Source organism: Coenobita brevimanus, chromosome 101, assembly GCF_032717465.1.
Source record: "Coenobita brevimanus isolate Jiangsu-jjx chromosome 101, ASM3271746v2, whole genome shotgun sequence".
In the NCBI taxonomy this organism is placed as follows: domain Eukaryota; kingdom Metazoa; phylum Arthropoda; class Malacostraca; order Decapoda; family Coenobitidae; genus Coenobita; species Coenobita brevimanus.
In genome coordinates this window covers 39,000,083-39,026,268 of record NC_137054.1, presented here as the reverse complement: position 1 = coordinate 39,026,268, position 26,186 = coordinate 39,000,083, and the positions used below count along the sequence as shown (strand labels likewise).

Here is a 26,186-nt window from a genome sequence, read left to right as displayed (position 1 = left end):
TTTCATACTGTACTGTATTTTCCATACTTACCTCTAAAACCTCATTTCACTCTTTTATGTCCCTTATTGGTATGAATAAGGTCTTAGGTGCTATGCATGTGCAGTAAAGAGGTATTTTTCTGAGTTATGATAGGTTAGGGTCCATAACTACCAGTCCAGGAGCCAGGGACTTGTAAGTACCCAGAATGTTTAATATTGTATAAACTCACCTCTAAAACCTCATTCTCTGGTTCTTTTGCATTTATTTCAGTCTTTTATGTCCCTTATTGGTGTGATTTGGGTCTTAACCCCTAAAACGCGGGGCGTCGCATTTGCGATGCTCGCCGAAAAGGACATAATGGCGGATCGTCGTGTTTGCGATTCAAGTTAATTTTGAATAAAAGCGGGCAAGCAGGTTCAAGCTGGTATTGTCTATCAGTACCGCCACCCTTTAGCTACTATTAGCATACTTGACCTTTGTACCACTGACCTCCGTTGTTGCCAAGTAACTTTTTTTTACCCACCCACGCACTGCGGCCCGGCCACCCTCGCCGTGATATATGGCAGTGCGCAGATGCTCAGAAATGTCAATCTGCGCTTTCCTCTCGCAAGCAGTTTATGCTAATTGGAAACGCTTGTTTCCCCAGTTGTCACACTAGCTTTTTTTCGCGTGATTTGCCCCTGTTTAGCGTCAGTTTACCGCAGGCTTTCAAGGTGACATTATGTCAAATTCTAGCTCTTCCGAGTCAGTGCCTTCAAGCCCTCTGAAAAAGGGCTTTGTGACCTCTATCCCTTCAAAACCCTTACTAGGGAGTGGAAAGAACCTGAGTGAGTCTGCTATAGGCCTAGAATTACTGAAAGCTTCTATGGACTACGGTAGTGACGTTGCGGTGTTGTAGAGCCTTGCTGAATCAGACACTTTATTGAGTGCTGAGTCTGAGGTGCAGGAAGAGACAATTGCTGTGCCTAGCACCTCGCCAGGCAAGGCTCCAGTGCAGAAGGGAGTGGCGTATGGCAAGGGGGCCAAGAGGAAGCGAAGTGGTGCCCCGGTTCCCAGCCATTGTTCTCCTCAGGCCGGCCATTGTCCCCAACCTCAGGTCACGCCGCCACCGTACCGCCTCGCACCCCCAGCCCCTTTCTCTCGTCATCTTCGTCTGCTGTGCTTTCTCCAGTCTTCGGAGTCTCCTTCACCACCTCGGAAGGGAAGTAGGCAGTCTGGTATTCGTAGAGGTTTCCGTAGGCCCCGTGTTCGTGCTGGCATGAGTAGGAAAGTGTCTCCTAGTGCTAAAATTAGTGATAAGGTTTATCGCACTAGGCAACTCACCACCCAGCCTACTGCAAGTGACCTTGAACCTTCTCCCACTCTCCCCACCACCACCACAACCGCACAGGCCCGACCTAGCTCACCCACTGCCACACAGCCTGCCTCACCCACTGCCACACGGCCTGCCTCACCCACTGCCACACGGCCTGCCTCACCCCCCGCCGCACCCACCCACTCCCAGCCTAGGCAGGGCACTCTGGATGCCTTCGTGTGGTCTGAGGGCTCTGATTTTGTGCCAGAGGATCTGCCCTTTGATTCCACTGGGTGTGGGATCCAGGCTGACTTCCCTGTCCCCGAGGGTGGTGAATGCTTGGACTACCTGTTGGCCTTCCTGGATGACGAAGTCATGCAGCAGATTTGTACCGAGACCAACAGGTACGAAGGACAATGTGCTGGAGTTCATCAAGGTGAAGGTGCAACGCCATCCACGTCATGGATGGCAGCATGGGTTCCTGTGACGATACGGGAACTATTTGTATTCATCGGCTTGATGCTTATCATGCCACATAACTGGAAGCACAAGCTCGAGGAGTACTGGAGTGCTGACAATCTTTGCCCCACACCCATCTTCAACGGGTACATGACTCGGGATCGTTTCAGGCAACTCATGATGTACCTTCACTTTGCCAACAACGATAAGCCTTCCCAGACTGACCCCCTATGGAAAGTGAGGGAAATCCTGAACATGATCAAGGACAAGTTTGTGATGTTCCTTCGGCCCTTCAAGAAAGTAGTGATCGACGAGTCCTTGGTTTTGTTCAGGGACCGTCTTCGGTTCGTGCAGTATATTCCATGCAAATGGCCACCGCTTTGGAATAAAGTTTTTCGTGCTGTGCGACTGCAAGACGGGGTTCATCCTAGACTTCGTTATCTACACCGCCAGCAATGTGGACTTGGACAAGACCGACCCCCTTGGATTCTCTGGCTCTGTGGTGAAAGTGCTTCTGGAAAAGTACTTTGGCGGGAATCATGTCCTGTATATGGACAATTATTATACAGCACCCAAACTCGCCAAGTACCTTTCAGAGCACGGCGTCGGATCCTGTGGCACTGTCAGGAGCAATAGGGCACACTACCCTGCCTTCCCCGAGGCTGAAAGATCAAAGCGGGGAGATGTGCACCTGAAGAAATCAGACAAGATGCTGGCGATACGGTGGCACGACAAGAGGATCGTCAATATGCTCACCACAGTCCACAAGGGGGAAATGCAAGCCACAGGGAAGGTCGACAGAAGGACTGGCGATCCTGTGATGAAGCCTGATGCTGTAATTGACTACAACGTCATTATGCGGCTGGTGGACAAGTCCGATATGATGATCGGAGAGATTGACTGCCTGAGGAGGAACCGGAGCTGGTACAGGAAGGTGTTCTTGCACTTGCTGGATATGTGCATGCTGAACGCCTTCATCCTGTACAAGATCAAGAACAGGAAGCCAGCTAACTACTCTCTCAGGCAGTTTTTAAAGACCTGTGTCTACCAGCTGCTTCAGCGTTTTGGGCAGGTACTGCCACCAGGTGCCAGGCGCCACTCACAGACACCTCCAGACCGCCTACAGCGCCAGGACTACCTTCAGCGACACCGCCTGGAGCCACTGCCTAGCACTGCCAAGAGGGGGAAAGCACTGAGGAGGTGCTATGTTTGCAGCCACACAAACCGGCAAGAACGAACTTTTAGACACACCTCCTTGCAGTGCAAAGAGTGTCAGATTCCCCTGTGCACTTACCTGTGTTTCTTTGACTACCACAGCCTGAGTAGATATTGAAAATAAGGGTGAAAATATGTAAATAATACTGAGAGTGACAGTGTTTAGTTTTCTTGTATGAACTGACAGTGACAGTCAGTTGAGTGTAAATTAGTGTATGTAGTTGTAAAAGCACTGACAGTGACAGTGATTTCAGTGTAAATTATTGTACATAGTAATAATATAAGTATTGAGAGTGACAGTCACTCCAGTGTAAGAAGTTGAAAGCATATTTTTCTATTCTATGTTATGACAGTGACAGTTTGGTGTGTAGAAAATATTATTTTTATAAGTAATGACAGTGACACTGATGAATTAGGCACTAAACTGACAGCGAGAGTGAAAGTGAGCGATAGAAATGAAGTGCGAGCGGCCAACAGGAGCGAGAATAAAGTGACTGGCGTAAGGCAGAATAAAATCGCGCCGCGGTGGTCTTTCTCATTCCTGCTTCACAATACTGGCAGTGACAGTGATTTTTATGGCCGTAATAGTGATTTGCGAGCCTTTGGGAAGTACTATGATGGAAAATAATGTGGTATACATGTTTTTAGCTGTGAAAAGGGAAATGTTTGTTCAGTGACGGGAAGACCGCCACCGCGCTGCATGTCGCCCGTACGCTCCGTTGATTGTAGCCTTATTTTCAGTGCTTATTGTACAAATATGGATTCCAAACTACCTGTACGTTGTAGTATAAAGTGTACTGTGACAGATTGAGGCTGTGGTAGAGGGGAAACCGGGTTGCTGGAGGTGTGAAAGTGAAGATTTTGTTACCCAACTTTGCGAGTCTCCACAAGTCCTTGAGTAGTCCACGAAGGCTCAACACCTGTCTCAGGAGAAAGCTGAATGTAAGTACTATCTGCCATAAAAATTATAATGTTCTAGGGTTAATCTCTGATTTTTGGCAAATATTTTCCTACAAGTACTCAGACCGCGATACAACCTCGCCACAGGGGGGGGGATCGGCTGTCGATGGCCGCGCTTTAGGGGTTAAATAAGTGTTATGTATGTCCAGAGGGAGTTGTATAGGTGTTTTTCTGAGTTAGGGTCCATAAGTACAAGTCCAGGAGGCTGGGGCCCACTATCTGGACGGGACCACTTTCCGGACATGCCTTTGGCTCTATTACATCGGACTGTGGAGGGATTACTGTATAATTCCAGCTATGACATATGGTTGTGAGACTTGGAAACTGACAAAATCGATGGAAAATAAATTAATTCGTTCTCAGAAAGCAATGGAAAGGTCAATGTTGGGAATATCATTAAGAGACAGGAAAAGATCAACTTGGGTGAGAGAGCAGACTAAAGTCAAAGCTATTATAGAAGTTATAAAAGAACAGAAATGGAGGTGGGCAGGCCATGTAGCAAGAATAAGGGATAATCAATGGAGCAAGAGGTTGACTGACTGGACACCAAGAGACTGTAAGTGTAGTAGAAAAAGGCCAGACAGGAGATGGGGGGATGAGACAGAGAAATTTGCAGGGAAAATGTGGCAAAGATTGGCTCAGTCAAGGAATTCAAGGAGAAGGATGGGGAAGGCCTTTGTGGACTTGTAATGGCTGATGATGATGATGATTATACAGTATACTGTATATATATATATATATATATATATATATAACCAAACCACACATGCTCCCTACGTGTAAAGTGGGTTGGTGGAGGGTTAGTGCCCCTCCCTATAAAACAAATAACTCAGAGTCAAATGGCCACCACGTAAGGGCTTATGGCGTCTGGCAAAAGATAGACAGATAGATAGATACAGTGTATATATATATATATATATATATATATATACACAGAAATCTCTCCAATATTCCGATGTAATACAGCCAAAGCCATGTCTGGAAGTGGGATCAACTGGATACTGGGACCCTGCCTCCTGGACTGGTACTTATGCTCCCTAACCCAAACTAATGCAGAATACCACCTACATAACTTTCCTATAGAGTGGAAAGGTTACAAGAGGATGAGAAAAAGGCAGAATATAAAACAGAAGTGGAGAAACGATTGGGTAAATATGAACTGGAGTAGATGGGGGACATGGAAGGTGTGTGCCAGATGTTCATAGAAGAAGTATGTGCAGCATGTGATTTGGTGTGTGGGGTGAAAAGAAGATGGAAGGGGGTGCAAGGAACAGCATGGTGGAATGAAGAGGTGAGACAGGCTGTGGCACAAAAGAAGAAAGCATACAATGAATGGATGAGAAATAGGGGCGTGGAAGAAGTTGAGAGGCGGAAGAGAGAGTTATATGTAGAAAGGAAGAGAGAGAGGTGAAAAGATTAGTAAGAGAGAGTAAGAAGAGAGTGGATGAGGAATTTGGAAGGAATTTGAGTGTAAAGTGGAGGGACTGTAAGATAATGTTATGGAAAGAGGTGAAGAAAGTAAGACAGGGTGGCAGTGTAGTAGGGGAGTGAAAGATAAAAATGGTAGATTACTATTGGAAAAGGGAGAAAAAGTGAGCAGATGGAGAGAACACTTTAAGGAATTGTTGAACATAGAGAATGGAAGTAATGCGAGTATAAGTGGCTGGGGAATGACTGGGAGAAGGAGGGAGGTGAGAAGACAGGAAGAAATCAGTAGGACAGAAGTTGTGGAAGCAATGAAGAAAGTCAAATTGGGGAAAGCCCCAGGAATTGATGGAATGTGTGGTGAAATGCTGAAGCATGGGGGAGAGATAGTAGTAGAATGGATGTGGAAGATGTGCAGATTGGCCTGGGAGGAATGTAGAGTCCCAGAGGATTGGAAGTCAGGTATAATTATTCCCTTGTTCAAAGGAAATGGAGAGAAAGAAGTGTGTGGTAATTATAGGGTCATTGTCTTCTTAGTGTAATAGAAAAAGTGTATGGTCGGATACTTATTGACAGAGTCAGGAAAATAACAGAGGAATTAGTTGGAGAAGAACAGGGAGGCTTTAGGAAGGGAAGAGGCTGTGTGGATCAGATATTCATTCTTAGATCTTTAGTGGAAAAGTTTCTAGAAAGGGGAAAGACGTTGTATGCGCGCTTCATGAATTTGGAGAAAGCATATGACAGGGTGGATAGACAAGGATTGAGGAAAGTATTAAGAATATATGGAGTAGATGGGAAGTTGCTGAATGCTGTGAAGAGTATGTATGATGGTGCTAAGGCTGCAGTGCATGTGGATGGTGAACTAAATGAATTTTTCTCTTTGAAGATTGGGTTGAAACAGGGATGTGTCATGTCTCCATGGTTGTTCAATCCGTACATGGATGGGGTAGTAAAAGAGATAAAAGGTAAGGCAGTGGATGTTGGAGTGGCCCTAGTGAAAGAGAGTTAGTGTTTGGAAACTCCCTGTGCTGTTGTTTGCAGATGATACTGTGTTGTTAAGTGAAGACAAAGGGGGAGCTGCAAGGCTTGGTGGATGAGTTTGGAACAGTGTGTAAGAAACGGAATCTAAAAGTGAATGCAGGGAAGAGTAAAGTGATGGTCTTTGAGAGAGGTGAAGTCAGTGAATGTACAGTGAGGGTGGATGGTGAGGAAGTGGAAAATGTGAGTATGTTTAAGTACTTGAGGAGTGTGATGAGTAAGGATGGAAGTTTGGTGGGTGAAGTGCTTGAAAGGGTACAACAAGGAAGAAAGGTTGCTGGTTCCATGAATGCTGTGATAAGAAACAGGGAAGTGAGCAGGGAAGTGAAAGGGTTACTGCATGACAGTATTGTGATACCAACTCTAACGTATGGAAGTGAAGCTTGGACGATGTTGGAAGGACACAAGTCAAGAGTGAGAGCAGTGGAAATAAGTTATTTATGAGGAGCCTGTGGTGTCACTTGGAGAGACAGGCTGACAAATGAGGATATAAAGGAGCATTGTGGTGTGGATGTGGATGTGATAGGAAGCGTTAGGAGGAACACACTGAGGTGGTTTGGCCATGTGGAGAGGATGGAGGTTGAAAGACTGACGAAGAGAGTGTATGTGAGTGAGGTGGAGGGGGGAAGAGGGAGGGGGAGGCCGAGGATGAGATGGAGGGATGGGGTGGAGAGGTATATGAGAGAGGGGTGTGTGAGTTGGGAGCAGGGCAGTGAAATGGTGGGGGAGAGGGCGACGTGGAGGCAATTTGTTTGTGGCCACCCCGTATGGGATTAAAGCATCTGGCAATAGATAGATAGACAGGTAGATAACTCCCTACCGGACATGCATATTTCTTAACAATGCACAACACTGTAAATTCCTATGTTGTCTAGTGGCAAGGTATTGTAGTTTATTCACTGTTTATTCACAAAAACAAGCACGTGCGGCATCCACTGCGATGAGCATCTAGTCACAATGGTAGTTAGGCGGTAACTGGGGAGGGAAGGAAGCAAGGGGTGAAAGGGCCGCACAAAAACACAGCTGGTCAACACTGTGCACCAAGTTCAAATTATGGTTGAAAAAAAAATTGGATTTTCTTTTGCTTTTTTACATTTTTTGGCCCTACTGACGTTCCGAAGGCCCGGGCCCAAAATGTCCGGACATTTGGGTGTCCAGGTACTGGTCATCCGGATATTAAAGAGATTACTATATATATATACTGTACACTGTATATAAATATTATTTCCCTCATAGTAAATTGAGTTGGAGGCATCTTTCAAGAAAGATTTAAATTCACTTTCATCACCATAAACACACTGCAAATGACGACAACAAGATGCAGTCTAAATTCTGAGAGCTAAAAAGAGGGTGCACAGCGTCCATCTAAACCATACAGTACCTTCTTCCAAAGCCACTGATATCTTGTGCACTTGTGTGAGCTAGTGCTTGACATTTTGACTATGCGTGTGTAGGGAATCTATGCAGGCACCAGTTTTGTTTATAAATGCTGGTCTTACCACAATGATTTGCATACGTCTTCCCTCAGTACAATATAGGGAGGAAGATGAACATAAATCCCTCCAACAGAGTCTGGTCAGTCTGGTGCCACCAGACTCATTATGAGTGGAAGATTGGTTTCTGGCCCTCGTAACCCCACCCCTTTTATTTTTCACTCTACATCCTTCTTTTGGAGGCACCTTTCAGAAAGTCTATACACCAAGTGGAGGGAATGCAAAAGCAAAAACAAATATTCAGACTGTGTCTTGTGCAGTATGCAAACGCCGTCTCATGCAATCAACTGATGTTCCCTTGTACTGGGCAGTGCCCAATCACAGTGAGGTGTGGGGAAGAGTGTGGAGGTTTGGTTCCTGGAAAGATGGCACATTTGAGTCTCTATACCCAGTTAAGAGGGGCACTATAGTAGATCCCACATCATCTCGTTATGTCGTTACCACCCAGCAATGAAAATAGTTTCCTGAGTTACAGGAAACCAATTGCTTCTTCACTCAGTGTAGAACCACCCGAAGTGGACAGAAGGGTATTAAAAAATGACAGGAAGGATGGCAGAAATAGGAAATGGGATAGGGGACTGAATAGGAAGGCTGCCCAAGATCAAGCAGCTTGGAGAGCTGCCATTAGGTGACCAAGGGCCAAGCATTCAAACATACTGGAGCTTTTATAAACAATATAATGATATAATAAAACAAGGGCAGACACAGCACCATGTGAGTGGATGATGGACACCACCACCTACTACCAGGTGTAGACTGTTGGAGGAAAATATCTAGGATGGCACACTAGGTGTTTCCAGGATGATGGCAAGGATTTGGATCCCAACATATTGTGAAACAGAAACCCCAATCTCCTTATCAACATTCTCTATTCATCCTGGGAGTACTACCTGTTCAAATTTTACAACAGCCTCTCCACAGAAGTGGTTACATAACAGCAAATAAGAAACAAGACAAAGTTAACTCTAGAGGATACATCTTTACCTCCAATAATGTTGTTCTAAGCTCTACTAATGAATTACAGTCGACCCTCACTCTGTGCAGTCAATGTACAGTATCATGAGAAATTACTACACAAACTGAATTATGCAAATCATTCCTTAAAAAACACTTTTTGGGGGGGTTGGGGCTAACGTGTCCAAGAAAATCAAAACATTTTCCCAATGTCCCACTTTTGGTCTTTCTGAAACTGCACCCACCCACCCCTTCTCAAACACACAGATAAAAACAGTGACCATTATTACTGACTGAATAAGAGTATACAGTGATCAGCTGGATATCGCGCATAACTGGTATGTACTGAGCTTTGTGCATGTTAATGAGAATGCACGATATTGAAAGAGCAGAACCTTCAGGATTTATCCAAATTGGTACCAGACATCCAACTCGTAAATCCAAATTTTCCCTTTTACAACAATTTAAACCCACTAAATATATACATACTGATATGTTAAGCATCAGAAACACACACAGGCATGGTTAGGTTAACAAAAAGTGATAAAATGGGCACAATAAGGATGAAATGCATACCACAGAGACCTGAGATGGGATTGAGGTAAGGGATTTTGAAGCTAGGGGGTGGAAAATTACTGGTTTCCACCACCTGGGACTAACTCCTCAAGTAGGGGCTCAGTTTTGAATCCCTCAAAGCCATCTGAAACCATAAATACTGAAATATCATTGTCAGCACAAACCAGCTCAGGTGTGCAATAATGTTTTTTAGCCAAAAAATGTACAATAACAGCAGGAGTCCAGACTTTCATCTTGCAGTGATAGCAAAAACTGCTATAACGAAGTGTGCAACAAACAAGGGATCACTCTAACGGTACTAAGTAGCCAATAACTTTTTTTTTTTTTTAATAGAACGGAGGAAGGAAAAACAAATGAATAAAAAAAAAATAACCCATACACTAGATTACTGGTGTCTTCTGTTCATAAAATATCTATAACAGTTAGACTTGAACAGCTGTGGGTTGAAATTTGGAGGGAAACAAATCTGGGGAAGCTAGTTCCAGAGAGATGCAGTTCGGGGAATGAAAGAATTCTGATAGGCAGAAGTTCTGCAATATGGCTAAGTGACATTCCAGTCATGAGCGCTACCAGATGACCGTGTAGCACGAGGGAAGGCATGGAGAGGTGGCACCATGGACGCAACTTCGTCTGAGCATTTACCAAATACAGAATCTGTAAAATAATGCAAGGGAGGCAACATTCCTTCTTACTTGCAGGGGAGGTAGTTTATTTGTAATGGCAGGGTTGTTAATAATTCTAACAGCTTTGTTCTGAATTTTGTCTAGTTGTTTTAATGCAACCTCTTCACATCCATTCCACAAGGGTGAGCAATATTTAAGTTGAGAGCACACATGACTCTCATAAATTATAGCTAACTGCTCATCAGCGAAGAAGTTACGGACTCTGTACAATAATCCAAGTTTCATTGAGGCAGTGTTAGCAAGTGATCTGACATGAGAGGTCCAGCTGAGGGCATTGTTAAGTGAGACACCAAGAATTTCAATACTTTTGGAGATGGGAATACTAGTAGCACTGAAGGTAATGTACGAATCTGGCAATATCTGTCTATTAGTAAATTGTATATATTTAGCTTTACGAGCATTAAAAGAGACAAGGTTGTTTTGTCCCCATTCACTGATTGTAGATAGGTCTTGATTTATGGAGATGGCTGTGCTGAGTTGAGAGGTAGAGATATTAGACTTTGTAAATGGGTGTCTGAGTGTGAATGAACTATGTAGTGTTGAGTCATCTGCGTATGAGTGGATGGGATTGTGGGTGACAGATAAGAGATTATTAATATGAACCAGGAATAGGGTTGGCGCCAGAACTGATCCTTGCGGCACGCCTGTATTAATTGAGTGGAAATTGGAATATACCAGTACATCATCTACTTTTACTCTTATTTTCCTGTCACTAAGATATGAAGAAATCAAAGGAACAAAAGACGTTAGTCCACAGCAAGGGAGTTTGGACAGCAGGGAATGGTGCATACTCTGTTGAAAGCTTTAGAAATATCAAGAGCTACTGCATGAGTTTCTCCATGTAGATCAATTGATTGATGGATGGTATGAGTTAGGAGATTGAGTATGTCAATGGTGGATCTTTCAAGGCAAAAACCATATTGTCAATCACTAATTAAGTTGTTGGCTTCAAGATGTTTAACAATGTGCTTATTAAATAAAGTTTCAAATACCTTACCAAGAGAAGATGTGACAGCTATTGGTCTGTAATCAGGGGGGTCAGACAAATTACCTTTCTTCGGAAGTGGGTGGATATTGGCTTCTTTCCATGAAATTGGGAATAAAGAAGTATGTATGCATTGTCTGAATAATTTAGCTAGAACAGAGGCAAGTTCAGGAGAACAATTTTTCAAAACAATCGGTGGAATTCCATCTGGGCCTGGAAGTATAACCCACCAATAAGTAGAATTTTAACTCGCCTCCACACCCTTGAGTGCTGAGGCCAGGCCTCAAAGTCCTCAAAGTCACTCCACGGATATTATAAGTGTCAGTCAGGAAGAAATGAATGTTAGTTAGGTATTCTGCCCTGCAAAATGTTTTAGTTGCAGTGCAAAATGAGTTAGGGTAGAGATTGATAGTACTGTGTACAACACGTTTTCTGCCAACAGAACCTGCACAAAACAATAAATAAAATTCAACGTGTTCAGTGTTTTCATAAGTAATACTGTATTGTACAATAAACAAATGAAATTCTTTTAGAAATAAAAGTAGTAGCCTGGGATAAATATATAGTATCTATAGGGAACTCCCAAATTACTATACCTGAGATCTAATAATAAATGTGTGTACAATTACTACTGTATGTTCTTCCCGAATTTTAAGTGTGAAGACAGTTTCAGACCTGTTAGAAAAAAGAAAACTATCCAGTGCAGTGGCAAGGACTGCCCACATATCCTTGAAGTGAGTGGGGTGCTGTCTGGCTAACTGTAGCCCCTCCTGCAGCACTGCCAAGAGTGTTGTAATGGCCAGCTTCCACGTGGTCTGTGCTGGACACCGGTACTTCAGACGAAGTGGTGTGATAGTTGCCTGAAAGAAAGTAACAATACATATTATTATTATTTTCTTCTTTTAATACAAGGAGTCCACAAACTGTTCCCTCAAAAAAAAAAAAAAAAACAAGATAAGCGAGAGCCAAATTCAAGGTTCGTTCGATTCGTTCAATTCGAGTGTCTGTCTTACTGAGAAATATCTGTGCATCCTTATGTAGTATACACCAAAAATTATTGCATTCCGTAAATAATTATGCAATATTGGCAATAATAAGAAAACACACTCCAAGAATGCAAGACCCACACTGTACAATCAGTCTAAAGATATGTCCACACAATTGGTGGCACTGTGCTTCGGACAGTGATGATGAAAACATGTAGGATAATAAGTATATACCATATATATATATATATATATATATATATATATATATATGTATATATATTGCCAGACGCCTCAATCCCGTTTGGGGGGGCCACAAACAAATCGCCTCCAAGTCCCCCTATCCCCCGCCATTTCACTGCCCTGCTCCCAACTCACACTCCCCTCTCTCATATACCTCTCCACCCCATCCCTCCATCTCATCCTCGGCCTCCCCCTCCCTCTTCCCCCCTCCACCTCACTCACATACACTCTCTTCGTCAGTCTTTCACCCTCCATCCTCTTCACATCGCCAAACCACCTCAGTGTGTTCCTCATAACGCTTCCTATCACATACACATGCACACCACAATGCTCCTTTCTATCCTCATTCGTCAGCCTGTCTCTCCATGTGACTCCACAGGCTCCTCTTAAATAACTCGTTTCCACTGCTCTCACTCTTCACTTGTGTCCTTCCAACAACGTCCAAGGTTCACTTCCATACGTTAGAGTTGGTATCACAATACTGTCATGTAGTAACTTTTTCACTTCCATGCTCACTTCCCTGTTTCTTATCACTGCTTTCAAAGAACCAGCAACCTTTCTTTCCTGCTGTACCCTTTCAAGCACTTCACCCTCCAAACATCCATCCTTACTCATCACACTACCCAAGTACTTAAACGTACACATTTTCCAATTCCTCATCATCCAACCTCGCTGTACATTCACTGATTTAACCTCCCTCAAAGACCATCACTTTACTCTTCCCTACATTCACCTTTAGATTCCGTTTCTTACACACTCTCTCAAACTCATCCACCAAGCCTTGCAGCTCCCCTTCGTCTTCACTCAACAACACAGTATCATCTGCAAACTACAGTACAGGGAGTTTCCAAACACTACCCTCTCTCACCAGGGCCACTCCAACATCCACTACCCTACCTTGTACCTCTTTTATTACCCCATCCATGTACAGACTGAACAATCATAGAGACATGACACATCCCTGTTTCAACCCAACTTTCAAAGAGAAAAATTCACTTAGTTCACCATTCACATGCACTGCAGCCTTCGCACCATCGTACATACTCTTCACAATATTCCACAACTTCCCATCTACTCCATATATTCTTAATACTTTCCACAATCCTTGTCTATCCACCCTGTCATATGCTTTCTCCAAATCCATGAAAGCTGCATACAACTTCTTTCCCTTCTCTAGAAACTTTTCAACTAAAGATCTAAGAATGAATATCTGATCTACACAACCTCTTCCTTTCCTAAAGCCTCCCTGTTCTTCTCCAACTAATTCCCCTGTTCTTTCTGTAGCTCTGTCAATAAGTATCCTACCATACACTTTTCCTATTATACTAAGAAGACAAATGCCCCTATGATTACCACACACTTCTTTTTCCCGTTTTCCTTCGTACAAGGGCATAATTATACCTGACTTCCAATCCTCCGGGACTCTACCTTCCTCCCAGGCCAATCTGCACATCTTCCACATCCATTCTACTACTATCTCTCCCCGATGCTTCAGCATTTCACCACACACTCCATCAATTCCTGGGGCTTTCCCCGATTTAACTTTCTTCATTGCTTCCACAACTTCTATCCTACTGATTTCTCCGTCTTCTCACCTCCCTCCTCCTCCCAGTCATTCCCCAGCCACTTATACTCGCATTACTTCCATCCTCTATGTTCAACAATTCCTTAAAGTGTTCTCTCCATCTGCTCACTTTTTTTCCCTTCTCCACTAGTCATCTACCATTTTTATCTTTCACTCCCCTGCTAACTTCACTTCCACCCTGTCTTACTCTTTTCACCTCTTTCCAGAACATTTTCTTGCAGTCCCTCCACTTTACACTCAAATTCCTTCCAAATTCCTCATCCACTCTCTTCTTACTCTCTCTTACAAATCTTTTCACCTCTCTCTTCCTTTCTACATACAGTACAATCCCAGCTATCTGGTATCCAGACAAACGGAATACTCAGAAAAACGGGAAAATTCAAGGGCTGGTAAAAATGTCAGTAAGTTATAACTGTGCGCCAATTTGAATGGACCGCCAAACCGCCGTTTGATCGTGTCACGCGAGGCTGGGTGAAGTCAGACAAAGCGAGGTGAAAGCATTTCCGGCTAATGTAAATCCCTAGCAAATCCTCTTAACCACCCCTCCTCTCCCCCTCTTTCCCCTACTTGAATTCAGTCATCCTCCACACCCTCCAAAAATCACCAGTCTGCTTTTTGCCACCAGACAGTAAACAAGCTCTCGTGCTATTGTGTTCCTCTGATAGACGGTAATTTGTACACTCCAAAATGCCTAAAGTGCAAACTAAACGTAAGCGTATCGTGCTTACCTTGAAAAAGAAGCTGGACATATGCAACAGACTTGAAAAAGGCGATTATAAAACACTAATGCTTGAATATAAATGTTAATAGGAATGAAAGTTTACTTTGTTGGAAGAAAAATAAATAAATAATATGCCTGCATTTCATACGTACATCATTTATTTTATTTTCTGCAAAACAGGTGAGTGGCGAGTGAGGGGTGGAGTGATGGAGGTCAGGTAGGGAAGAAGAAGACCAGTCGGGGTCAGAAACGTAAACAAACTCACGTGGGGAATAGGTGTCGTGATAATTCTACAGTGCAGTCTTAACACATCATCAGTTCACTAATAAATGTTCAAGCTTTTATTTATTTTATTTTTCAATTTTTATGAGTACAGTGCATATAATGAATACAGTAATTCGGTAAACAATGGACTGGTGCAATTTGCAGTACTGCAAATTGCTAGACATTGTACACGTGCGTTATGACCATGGTGTGTGTTTACAAGGCAGTTTTTCAGGCGGAATCTCTTAGTGTAACCCCTAATGTGACTGGTGAGTACCTGAACTGTATTTACTGCTGTGATAGCCTTTGTATAGATTTGACTTGAAAATCAGAAATACGGGAAAAATCTGTAACCGGGAAGGTAAATTCCCCAAGCCACCCGGTTAACTGGGATTGTACTGTATAACTCTCTCTTCCGCCTCTCAACTTCTTCCACGCCCCTATTTCTCATCCATTCATTGTATGCTTTCTACTTTTGTGCCACAGTCTGTCTCACCTCTTCAGTCCACCACGCTGTTCCTTGCACCCCCCTCCATCTTCTCTTCCTTCCACACACCACATCACATGCTGCACATATTTCTTCTGTAAATATCCTACACACACCTTCCATGTCTCCCATCTGCTCCAATTCATATTTGCCCAATCGTTCCTCCACTTCTCTCTTATACTCTGCCTTTTTCTCATCCTCTTGTAACCTTTCCACTCTCCTTGCAACTACTCCTTCCTCTCGTCTTTCTCTTCTTCTATTCCTCCATCTTACTTGTATCCTAATTCTGGCCACCACCAAGTAGTGGTCAGAAAGTCCACTCCCCCAACCTCTATAAACTCTTGCATCCATTACACATTTTCGCATCCTTTCATCCACACACACATAATCAATCATTGCCGTCCTTTCATTCAGTTCACCACCCACCCTTCTCATCACTCGCCATGTATACCTGTGGATCATTTTATGCCTGAAGAGGGTATTGGCTATCACCAACCCCCTCCCAGCACAAATGTCCACTAACGCATTCCCATTCTCATCTATCTCAGCAGGCACACCCCACTCACCAACTATTCCATCCACCTTCACATTCCCAACTTTACCATTCATATCATCGATCAAAAACACTCGCTCATTCCTTCCAAACTTTTCCATGCACACTTCCATATTTGTCCAGAACTCTTCTCTCACTCTTCTAGCACGATCTTACATTGGCGCATACACACACACAATTGCCCACATTTGTATTCCAACTTTAAACTTTACCCACACAATCCTTGACCCAACTGATCCATACTGTCTTATGCTCTTCTTCCATCTTTTACTCACAACTATACATACTCCTTCCTTTGCCCTCTCATTCTCACCTACTCCTGCACATATACCCCATCCATACTCCCATTCTCTCACACTTTCTTCTCTCCATTTTGTTTCAGTTATTCCACATACATCAACTTTCGCACCCTCAAGCACCTGGACAATCTCTCTCTCTTTCACCTCATCATTCACTCCTCTTACATTCCATGTTGCCATTACCCATTCCTTTGTCCGGTCCTTGGACGTCATCATTTGGTCAGTCCTTGTCCATGGCTTCTTGTTTGTTTTTTTAGTTAGTTGTTTTCCGGGGAGGGGCACTAACCCTCCGCCAACCCTTTTAGTCGCCTTTTACGACAAGCAGGGATACTGGGGGAGTATTCTTGAAAATCCCCCCTACCCCCTGGGGGGAGAACACCACTCACACCAAGATAATGCAGTTCTTTATGAAGAAGACAGAAAACTTAAGGGAGTTATCTTCATCACCAGTAGCACGGGAGTCAGAGAAAAGGAAGAGGAAGAGGAAGGACAGCAGAGCGGGGAGGGACAACAAATTTAGGGTGGGGAGCGGCGGGAGGTGGGGTACCAGGGTAAGGAGGAACAGCAGCAGACGACGAGTGATGCAGAGTTGAAGTCAGGCTGTGTGTGTTATTGTTTGTGACCTACTTACTGTAATGAAAATGTTGCTTTTACTGTAGTGTTTTTACAACCTACTAATGCATTAATAATGTTGAGGAACTTTCACAATGCCGTGAATGACGCAGAATTGAAAGAGAATCCACGTAAAAAACAAAAAATGTATGTACAGTATTTGGGGAGAAGTAAACAACGCTTTGGCCCAACTAGGGCTCAAATGTTGTTTATTTCTCCCCAGATATACTGTTTTTGTTTTTTATGTGAATTTTCCTTCAAAATAATATTGTTGCTTTTAAGTTTAGAGTAGCATAACTCTCCAAATGGGCAGACTTTCCCAGTGTCCAGGAACATAACCCCCAATACTACCACTGTTTCTTATGGGAAAATTATGTTTTAAAAATGCGTTTTTAACTAACGCAACCTCTCCAGGAACCTAACCCTCGCGTTATTTGAGAGGTTACTGTAACTCAAAGTCAAGTGGCCACCCCTTATGGGATTATGGCATCTGCAATAGATAGATAGATAGATAGACAGCTTTGGACATCTGGAGAGAATGGAGAATGAAAGACTAAGAGGGTGTATGTAGCTGAAATGGAGGGAGGGGGAGAATGAGGATGAGGTGGAGAGATGGAGTTGAGAGGTATATGAGGGAGGGGGGAATGAGTTGGGGGGAAGGCAGTCAAATGGTGGGTGACGGAGTAACTTGGAGGCGTTTTGTCTGCAGCCGCCCTTTGCAGGATTAGGGCATCGAGCTATATATATATATATATATATATATATATATATATATATATATATATGTGTATACAGTGCAGTATATATATATATATATATATATATATATTTAACCCATTGGAGCCCAGTGTCCACAGTTTTGGACAGAACTGGGAACTTTCAAATCTTAATAAAGTATGGAACCTCCAGGTAGGGACCTGTTAGCTTCAAGACTGAGCCGATAGGTGGAGGGTGGTACGCTCAGTACCCTCCCAGCACAGTGCCTCGCCCAGCAGCACTAGGATCCAATGGGTTAATGATTGGCAAATCTATCAGTTTCTTTAAATAAATAAATGAATAAATACATATATATATATATATATATATATATATATATATATACAGTATACAGATATATGTACCTATCTATCTATCTATCTATCCATTTATCTATATATGTAACCTCTGTGGAACAGTGGTAAAGTGTGTGTTTTCGTACACTGAAGCATAAGGGTTCGTGCCCCACCAGGGTAATTAAGTTTGGGAGCATTCTTCCGGCCAAGTACTGCATTGACGGACATGAGAGGTGCTGTGGTTCAACCAGTATCGCATACTATAAAATATGTTTGCACCCAGTTGGCTTGTGTGGGCCAATTACACTTGGTTCACAGACTACACACACCTCTAAAGCCACTCCAACACTATAATTACACTTACAAGCACTTCTAGCCCTACATACAATCTCTACCAGACAGCCTAAGCCACTTGGTAGAGATACATTGGTTGTATCGTCCCCATTTCGGTTGGGATGGGCCGGTCCTGCATTGGACACTCAATAGGTTGATGATGATGACAATATATATACAGTATATATATATATATATATATATATATATACATATACAGTAATCCCCGTACTATACAGACACCCACTTTCCGGACATCCCTACTTACCGGATATTTTGGTCCCAGGATCCAATATTCCCAAAATAGGCCAGAAATCGCAAAAAAATTCGAAAAAAAAATACGACTTTTCCCCCCCCGTAATTTGAACTTGGCACGCACAGCGTGGACCTCCTGTGTTTTGGTGCATAGTTCTGCCACCGTCCGCTAGAGCGTCCCTGCATCCTCCACACTTACCGCCCATCTCTTGTTGTGAGTGCACGCTCGTGATCATAGTCGCCCACGTGCTCACTTTTGTGGTGGTGCCTTACCTGCTGCAGGCTCTGATGCTCTCTCCTGCCTCTTGTTAGTGTATGTGATGATGGCCCCGCCGCCTGAGAAGAGGAAGAGAGTGGTTTTGAATCTGGAGAAGAAGAGGGAGATATTGGACAAGGTGGACGCGGGATGGTCAACCTTACGCATCCTTCGTGAATTCAACCCGGCCCGTTCTACTTTGTCTGATGTCAAGAGATCCCGCGGCAAACTCACGCAGTACACAGCTGACTTCTCGTCGAAGCAAACGCAACGTGGAGAGGAAGATGATGTTTACTCCTTGGTATGCTGAAGTCGACTGCTCCACGTTGATTTGGTATCTACAGCAACGTGCTGCTGGTGTGCTGGTGCATGGCACGGAGCTGAAGGCTGCTGCTGAGAAGTTCGCAAGGCTTCATGAAGCCCCAGACTTCAAGGCATCTGAGGGTTGGCTCTTCGTGTTCAAGGTACGACATGGCCTTACCAACCGTAAGGCCCATGGCGAAGCTTTGGATGCCAACAAGGATGGAGTAGAGGAGTTTTGGTACAAGGTGAAGCGCTTGATCGACAGAGAGGGCCTCACTCTCAGTCAAGTCTACAACGCTGACGAAACCTATCACTCTTTGCCAACGAACACTCTAGCCGAGGAAACGGAGAAAAGTGTACCTGGCCGCAAGCCCTCCAAGCAACGGATATCTGCTTTGTGTTGTGCCAATGCTAACGGCATGCACCAGCTTAAGCCTGTTATTGTTGGCCGTGCAAAGCAGCCTCGGTGTCTTCGTGGGGTGATGGATGTCCATCCTGTCATTTGGTACCATTCTCTGAAGGCATAGTTCACTGCCCACATTTTCAAAGACTGGTTCCACCACCATTTCGTCAAGGAGGTCATCCTTTACCAGACGAAGAAACTGGGAATCCCACGCGACCAGGTAAAGGCCCTCCTTCTCCTCGACAATGCACCTGCTCACCCATGCGACAAGGACTTGGTTGCTGAGAATGGGCGCATTAGGTGCATGTTTCTGCCAACTAATACGACAGCTCTCATCCAACCAATGGACCAAGGAGTGATCGTGGCAATGAAGAGGCTGTACTGACGGAAGTTCCTGGACGAGGTGATGGTTGTTCTCGAGGACGAGAGCAGGGAGGGATGGGAAACGCGAGGTCAGCGGACTTTGGAAAACCTTCGCCGCTACAACATCAAGTCTGCCATCTACAACTGGGCCATTGCATGGAAGGAAGTCCCTGTCAAGACTCTAGAAAATGGTTGGTCTCATCTACTTCTCAAAATGGATGTAAAGCACGATTTCCTAGGTTTTGACGTGGATGACTTCCATGCATGTCTACGTGCACATGGCGACGATGTTGACGTGGACGAAGTGCGTTAGTGGCTGGATGACAATAAGGGCGATCCTGGGTATCAGTCCATGTCTGATATCAAGATTGCATCCTCAGTTGCAGGTGTCAGTACCCAGCTTGAAGATTCTGATGAGGACGGCGACAATGATGCGGACTCCTCTGAGCGTGACACTACTCCAGCCATCCCCAAGCTAAGCGCACTCCGGGAACACCTAGAATTCATTCTCGACTACCTGGAACACCCGGACTGCGACAGGGAGATGGGGCCCTTGGGACTTGTTGAGGAAGTGCGGGCTTTCAGGCAGCGTATCATTAATCGCCAAAATCATCGTTCCTTGCATCAATCAACCATTTACAGCTTTTTCAGACTCGTGACCCCCCCCCCCTCTGCGCCCAGCCCTGGTTCCACTCCATTGCCTCCCCAAGACAGGCCATCATCCTCCGAGCCACAGCCCAGCACATCAGGCACGGTGGAATCACCACTGGATGTGAGTTTGCGCCTGTCTTCAGAGTCGTCTGCAGTGGGTACTCCATCACCACGTCCCAGCGACGCACCTCTAGGCCACCTGCATCAGCTACTCTCAGACTCTGACAGTGATTAAACAGCAAGAACTCTCCACTAGACCACACGGGAATTTACAGTGCTGTGCAGTGAAGAAAACAGTTCATAGTGTTAAGAAATTAGAATTGTGAGTGCAAAAACTAAAGTGCAGAGTGCAATACTGATTTTATTGACATTCAACGGAGCGCAAATTAGACTAGAATGTATAATGTTAAGAAAATGGATTTATGAGTGCAAAGACTTAAGTGCAGAGTGCAACACTTATTTCATTAAGGTGCAATGGAGCGCAAGTTAGACTAGAGTGCACAGTGTTAAGAGAATGGAATTCTGAGTGCAAATGGCTAAGTTCAGTGCAAGACCTCATATACAGTGTACTGCTGGTGCTTCAGGTACTCCTTTTTACTCTCAGAGTCTGAGAAGAGGTGGGTTATTCATTGAGATGGCCAGGGACTTGTTGTAATTACCCAGAATGTTTCATATTGTACTGTATTTTCCATACTTACCTCTAAAACCTCATTTCACTCTTTTATGTCCCTTATTGGTGTGAACAGGGTCTTAGGTACCATGCATGTGCAGTAGGGAGGTGTTTTTCTGAGTTAGGCTAGGTTAGGGTCCATAATTACCAGACCAGGAGCCAGGGACTTGTTGTAAGTACCCAGAATGTTTAATATTGTATAAACTCACCTCTAAAACCTCATTCTCTGATTCTTTTGCATTTATTTCAGTCTTTTATGTCCCTTATTGGTGTGATTTGGGTCTTAAATAGGTGCTATGCATGTCCAGAGGGAGTTGTATAGGTGTTTTTCTGAGTCAGGGTAGGTTATGGTCCATAAGTACAAGTCCAGGAGCCTAGGGCCCACTATCCGGACGAGACCACTTTCCGGACATACCTTTGGCTCTATTACATTGGATAGTGGATGGATTACTGTATATATATATATATATATATATATATATATATATATACATATTAGTGGTAGGTGGTGGCGACCATCATCTACTCACTTGATGTTGTGCTGCCTACATCTTCCTTAGCCTTTATCATTTTTCTTTTTCTGTGCCTGCCCTTCTCTCTTCCTATTTCTCCCATCTTTCCTGTCACTTATTGCTTTTCTTTCATTTACAGGTAGCTTTACATTCAGTGACAAGCCAAATGGTTTCCTGTAAGCCAAGAAACCATTTACAATGCTGGGTGGTAACCATATAGCCAAATCCTACATGTCAACAAGTGGGTTGGTGAAGGGTTAGTGCCCCTCCCTGTAAAACAAATAGCTCTAAGTCAATGGCCATCCCTTGCGGGATTATGGCGTCTGGCAATATATATATATATATATATATATATATATATATATATATATATATATAGATAGATAGATAGATAGATAGACAGATAGATAGATAGATATAATATCATCATCAGGCGTTTGAGTGTCCACTGCAGGACCGGCCTATCCCTGCTGAAGCGGGGACAATATACATATCATGATCATCATCATCATTCGGACCTCCTTTCCCACCATAGGGCAGGGTGAAAAGTAGCAATATCCAGACAGCCCAAATTTGCCCAGTCCAATGATCCACATTTCCATTCACTCATCATTCAAGCCCAGGGAATCCTGGCTCTATCGGATACACCAAAACATTCACCACATTCTGTAGCTTCACATAAACGTATCTGACAGAGCCAATCCGGATGCTGCCAAGTTAAAAAGGGGTGCCAAATCCATGATCATGCACTTTTCATCACAACATTCATCCAGCCAGCCCGATCTCTTGTCAGTTCCCTAGCCTCACCGACTTCCAAACTTCTCTTCCTCACACACTAAACCGCCATATCTCTCCACCTTCTCCTTGGCCTACCTCGCCTCCTCCCTCCTCCAAATTCGCTCAGATATACCTTTTTCACCACTCTATTGTTATCCATTCTCTCTACATGACCATACCAGCTCAGTACACTCTCTTCGATTCTGGTGTCCACAGATTTCCTCACTCCACATCTTTCATGAATCACAGTAATCCCTCTAATATCCGAACGCCCAATATCCGAACATCCCCAGTAACCGGACATAATCGTCCTGGGATCCAATATTCCCAAAATGGGCCAAAAACCGCAAAAAATTAGAAAAAAATCTGACTTTTTTCCCACCCGTAATTTGAAATTGCCGCCTGGCACCGAACAGCTGTTACACCATGGTCCCTTCACCCCTTCCTTCCTTCCCCCTCCCCTGTCAGGGTTGCCATTTGGTATTTTTCATTACCAAGTGTGGGCCAATTTGGTAATGAAAAATTCGTTTGGTAATGAATCAGAGTAATACATTATTAAATGGATTTTTCACATGTATGAGGATACACAGGATGGAGATGGTGGATTGTTTGCTCTCTCTGATTAATCTGCTACCCTACATAGCGTGAAAACAATCAACATGGTGTTAATTATAAGGAGAGTGATTACAAGTATTTCCACTTGTATATATAATTAGTGAAGAATAAATGCTAGCTTTACGAATTTGGTAATGAAAAGTTAAATTTGGTAATGAAAGTTGAGGAGATTGGTAATGTGGCCGTTGCGATCTGGCAACTCTGTTACCCCGCCATCATCAACAGTCACAGTCTAACTCCAATTGAGAGCAGATGCTCATAGCAGCGCAAGCCACAGGTGCTTGTTTTTCGTGAATAAACAGTGAATAAACTGCAATACCTCGCCACTAGAACACACAGGAATTTACATTGTTGTGCAGTGTTAAGAAATTAGAATTTAGAGTACATAGGATTAACTGTGGACTGCAAACTAGCGGTTCAAACCAGTCCAGGAGCCGTTTGTTTGTTGAATATTTTCCCCACAGCTCTGGTGGGGAATGGGCAAACAAAAGAGCCCGTTAGAGAACTGGCAGAAAATAGCTCTCCCTTGAGAGCATAGCTGGGCCGGCACTAAGGCTGACAAGGAGGCGAACAAGAGCAGGGGAAGGTGCGGTGATTAGGGTGAAACTGGCACACAAGACGATGGTCAAGGAGGGCAGGGCGGGACAGCAAAAGCACGGTGGGCTGCCAGGCGCCGATGGATGGGGCGCCGACAAGTGCTGGACGTAAAACCGCCCCGACGCTGCCCTCAACCCCCTTGCCCTGGGTGGAAAAAGGGCGGTAAAGACTCGCCCAGCCCCGTAGCAGATGGAGACCAAGGAGAGAGGCCCGGACGTGGTCGTAGGGAGGGCAGGCCCTGGTCCAGGTGGGCGGAGGGAGGAAAACGGCTCACTCGACCTCCTGGTGGGCGGGTCCTAGGTCAACGCCCTCCTGATGGATGGACCAGGCCAACTCTCCTCGATGATGCTAAGGGGGGCTGGTCCCGCCGGGAACAGCGGTGGAGGTGTTGCCTCGGCGAGAGGTGGGCTGCGAGTGACCCAGGAGCCAGGGACTTGTAAGTACCCAGAATGTTTAATATTGTATAAACTCACCTCTAAAACCTCATTTTATGGTTCTTTTGCATTTACATGAAACTCGCACGGAACACGTGGGACTCGTTCCTACCGTGCCGTGTTATGTGCGAAATCGCGTATATTTAAACTACAGTAATCCCTCTAATATCCGAACGCCCAATATCCGAACATCCCCACTAACCGGACATAATTCTCCTGGGATCCAATATTCCCAAAATGGGCCAAAAACTGCAAAAAATTCGAAAAAAATCTGACTTTTTTCCCTCCCATAATTTGAAATTCCCGCCTGGCGCCAAACAGCTGTTACACCATGGTCCCTTCACCCCTTCCTTCCTCCCCCTCCCCCCTCCCCTGTCAGGTTGCCATTTGGTATTTTTCATTACCAAGTGTGGGCCAATTTGGTAATGAAAAATTCGTTTGGTAATGAATTAGAATAATGCATTACCAAATGGATTTTTCACATGTATGAGGATACACAGGATGGAGATGGTGGATTGTTTGCTCTCTCTGATTAATCTGCTACCCTACATAGTGTGAAAATAATCAACATGGTGTTAGTTATAAGGAGAGTGATTACATGTATTTCCACTTGTATATATAATTAGTGAAGAATATATGCTAGCTTTACGAATTTGGTAATGAAAAGTTATATTTGACAATGAAAGTTGAGGAGATTGGTAATGTGGCTGTTGCGATCTGGCAACTCTGTTACCCCACCAACGTCAACAGTCACAGCTTAACTCCGATGGAGAGCAGATACTCATAACAGTGCAAGCCACAGGTGCTTGTTTTTTTGTGAATAAACAGTGAATAAACTGCAATACCTTGCCACTAGAACACACAGGAATTTACAGTGTTGTGCAGTGTTAAGAAATTAGAATTTAGAGTACAGAGGATTAACTGTGGACTGCAAACTGGCGGTTCAAACCAGTCCAAGACCAAGGGACTTGTAAGTACCCAGAATGTTTAATATTGTATAAACTCACCTCTAAAACCTCATTTTATGGTTCTTTTGCATTTATTTCAGTCTTTTATGTCCCTTGTTGGTGTGATTTGGGTCTTAAATAGGTGCAATGCATGTCCAGAGGGAGTTGTATAGGTGTTTTTCAGAGTTAGGGTCCATAAGTACTAGTCCATAAGCTGGGGCCCAATATCCGGACAGGACCACTATCCGGACCTGCCTATGGCTCTATTGATCCGGATATTGGAGGGGTTACTGTACTATGTATTTTGCTCCCTAGACCCCCCAAATGTGTTGTTTTGCTGTTGTCTGTCACTGGTAATCTCTAGAAAGCACTTTAAGTGATTAGAAGGTTTATTTAATGTTATAACTCACAAATACAGTACTCCACAGCAAAACTTCAACACACAAATACTGTACGTAAACACAAGGAAACATTCCGACGCCGATCATAGGTAATCGTATAAATCAGGTTAACTGGTACCAGGGCTTTATTTAATGCTTTATCTTTTTTGAGTGCTTTAACTTACAAGTACATACCAACACAGTACATATTTAACTTAGAAATGCAGTACTGTGGAAAAGCTGTACAGCAAGTCTTTAACGAACAAACATAAAAGGCAATATTCCGACGCCGATCATGGGTAATCATATAAATCAGGTTAACTGGTTACAAGGCTTTATTTAATGCTTTAATTGCTTACAAGTACATACCAGAACAGTAAATATTTAACTTACAAATACAGTACTGTAGAAAAGCAGTACAGTAAGAGTTTAACGAACAAACAAAAAAGGCAATATTCCGACGCTGATCATGGGTAATCATATAATTTGGGTTAACTGGTTACAAGGCTTTATTTAATGATTTAACTTTATTTAAGTGCTTACAAGTACAGTATATATGAGAACAGTAAATATTTAACTTACAAATACTATACAGTACTGTGGAAAAAACGAACAAATAAAAAAGGCAATATTCTGACGCCTATCAGGTAAACTGGTTATAAGACTTTATTTCTTGCTTTAACGTTATTTAATAGTACTTTAAGCTGCACATAAACTTACCAGAACAGTACAGTACTGTAAATATTACAAATACTGTGCTACTGTACTCGGGAATGTCTCACTCACTGAATAATTTCCCGCCTAGATCGTCACGTAATCAAAACAA

At 43.7% G+C, this 26,186-nt stretch overlaps 1 protein-coding gene across 1 annotated transcript in view; it reads right to left on the bottom strand.

Annotated features, from left to right (window-relative positions):
* LOC145415010 (protein MON2 homolog) overlaps positions 1-26,186 on the bottom strand; it is a 1,148,323-nt gene that overhangs the window by 127,948 nt on the left and 994,189 nt on the right. Inside the window, exon 27 of the mRNA XM_080284427.1 lies at positions 11,738-11,922. Within this exon, the coding sequence (XP_080140553.1) occupies positions 11,738-11,922 (185 nt within the window). The remainder of the gene's footprint in view (positions 1-11,737; positions 11,923-26,186) is intronic.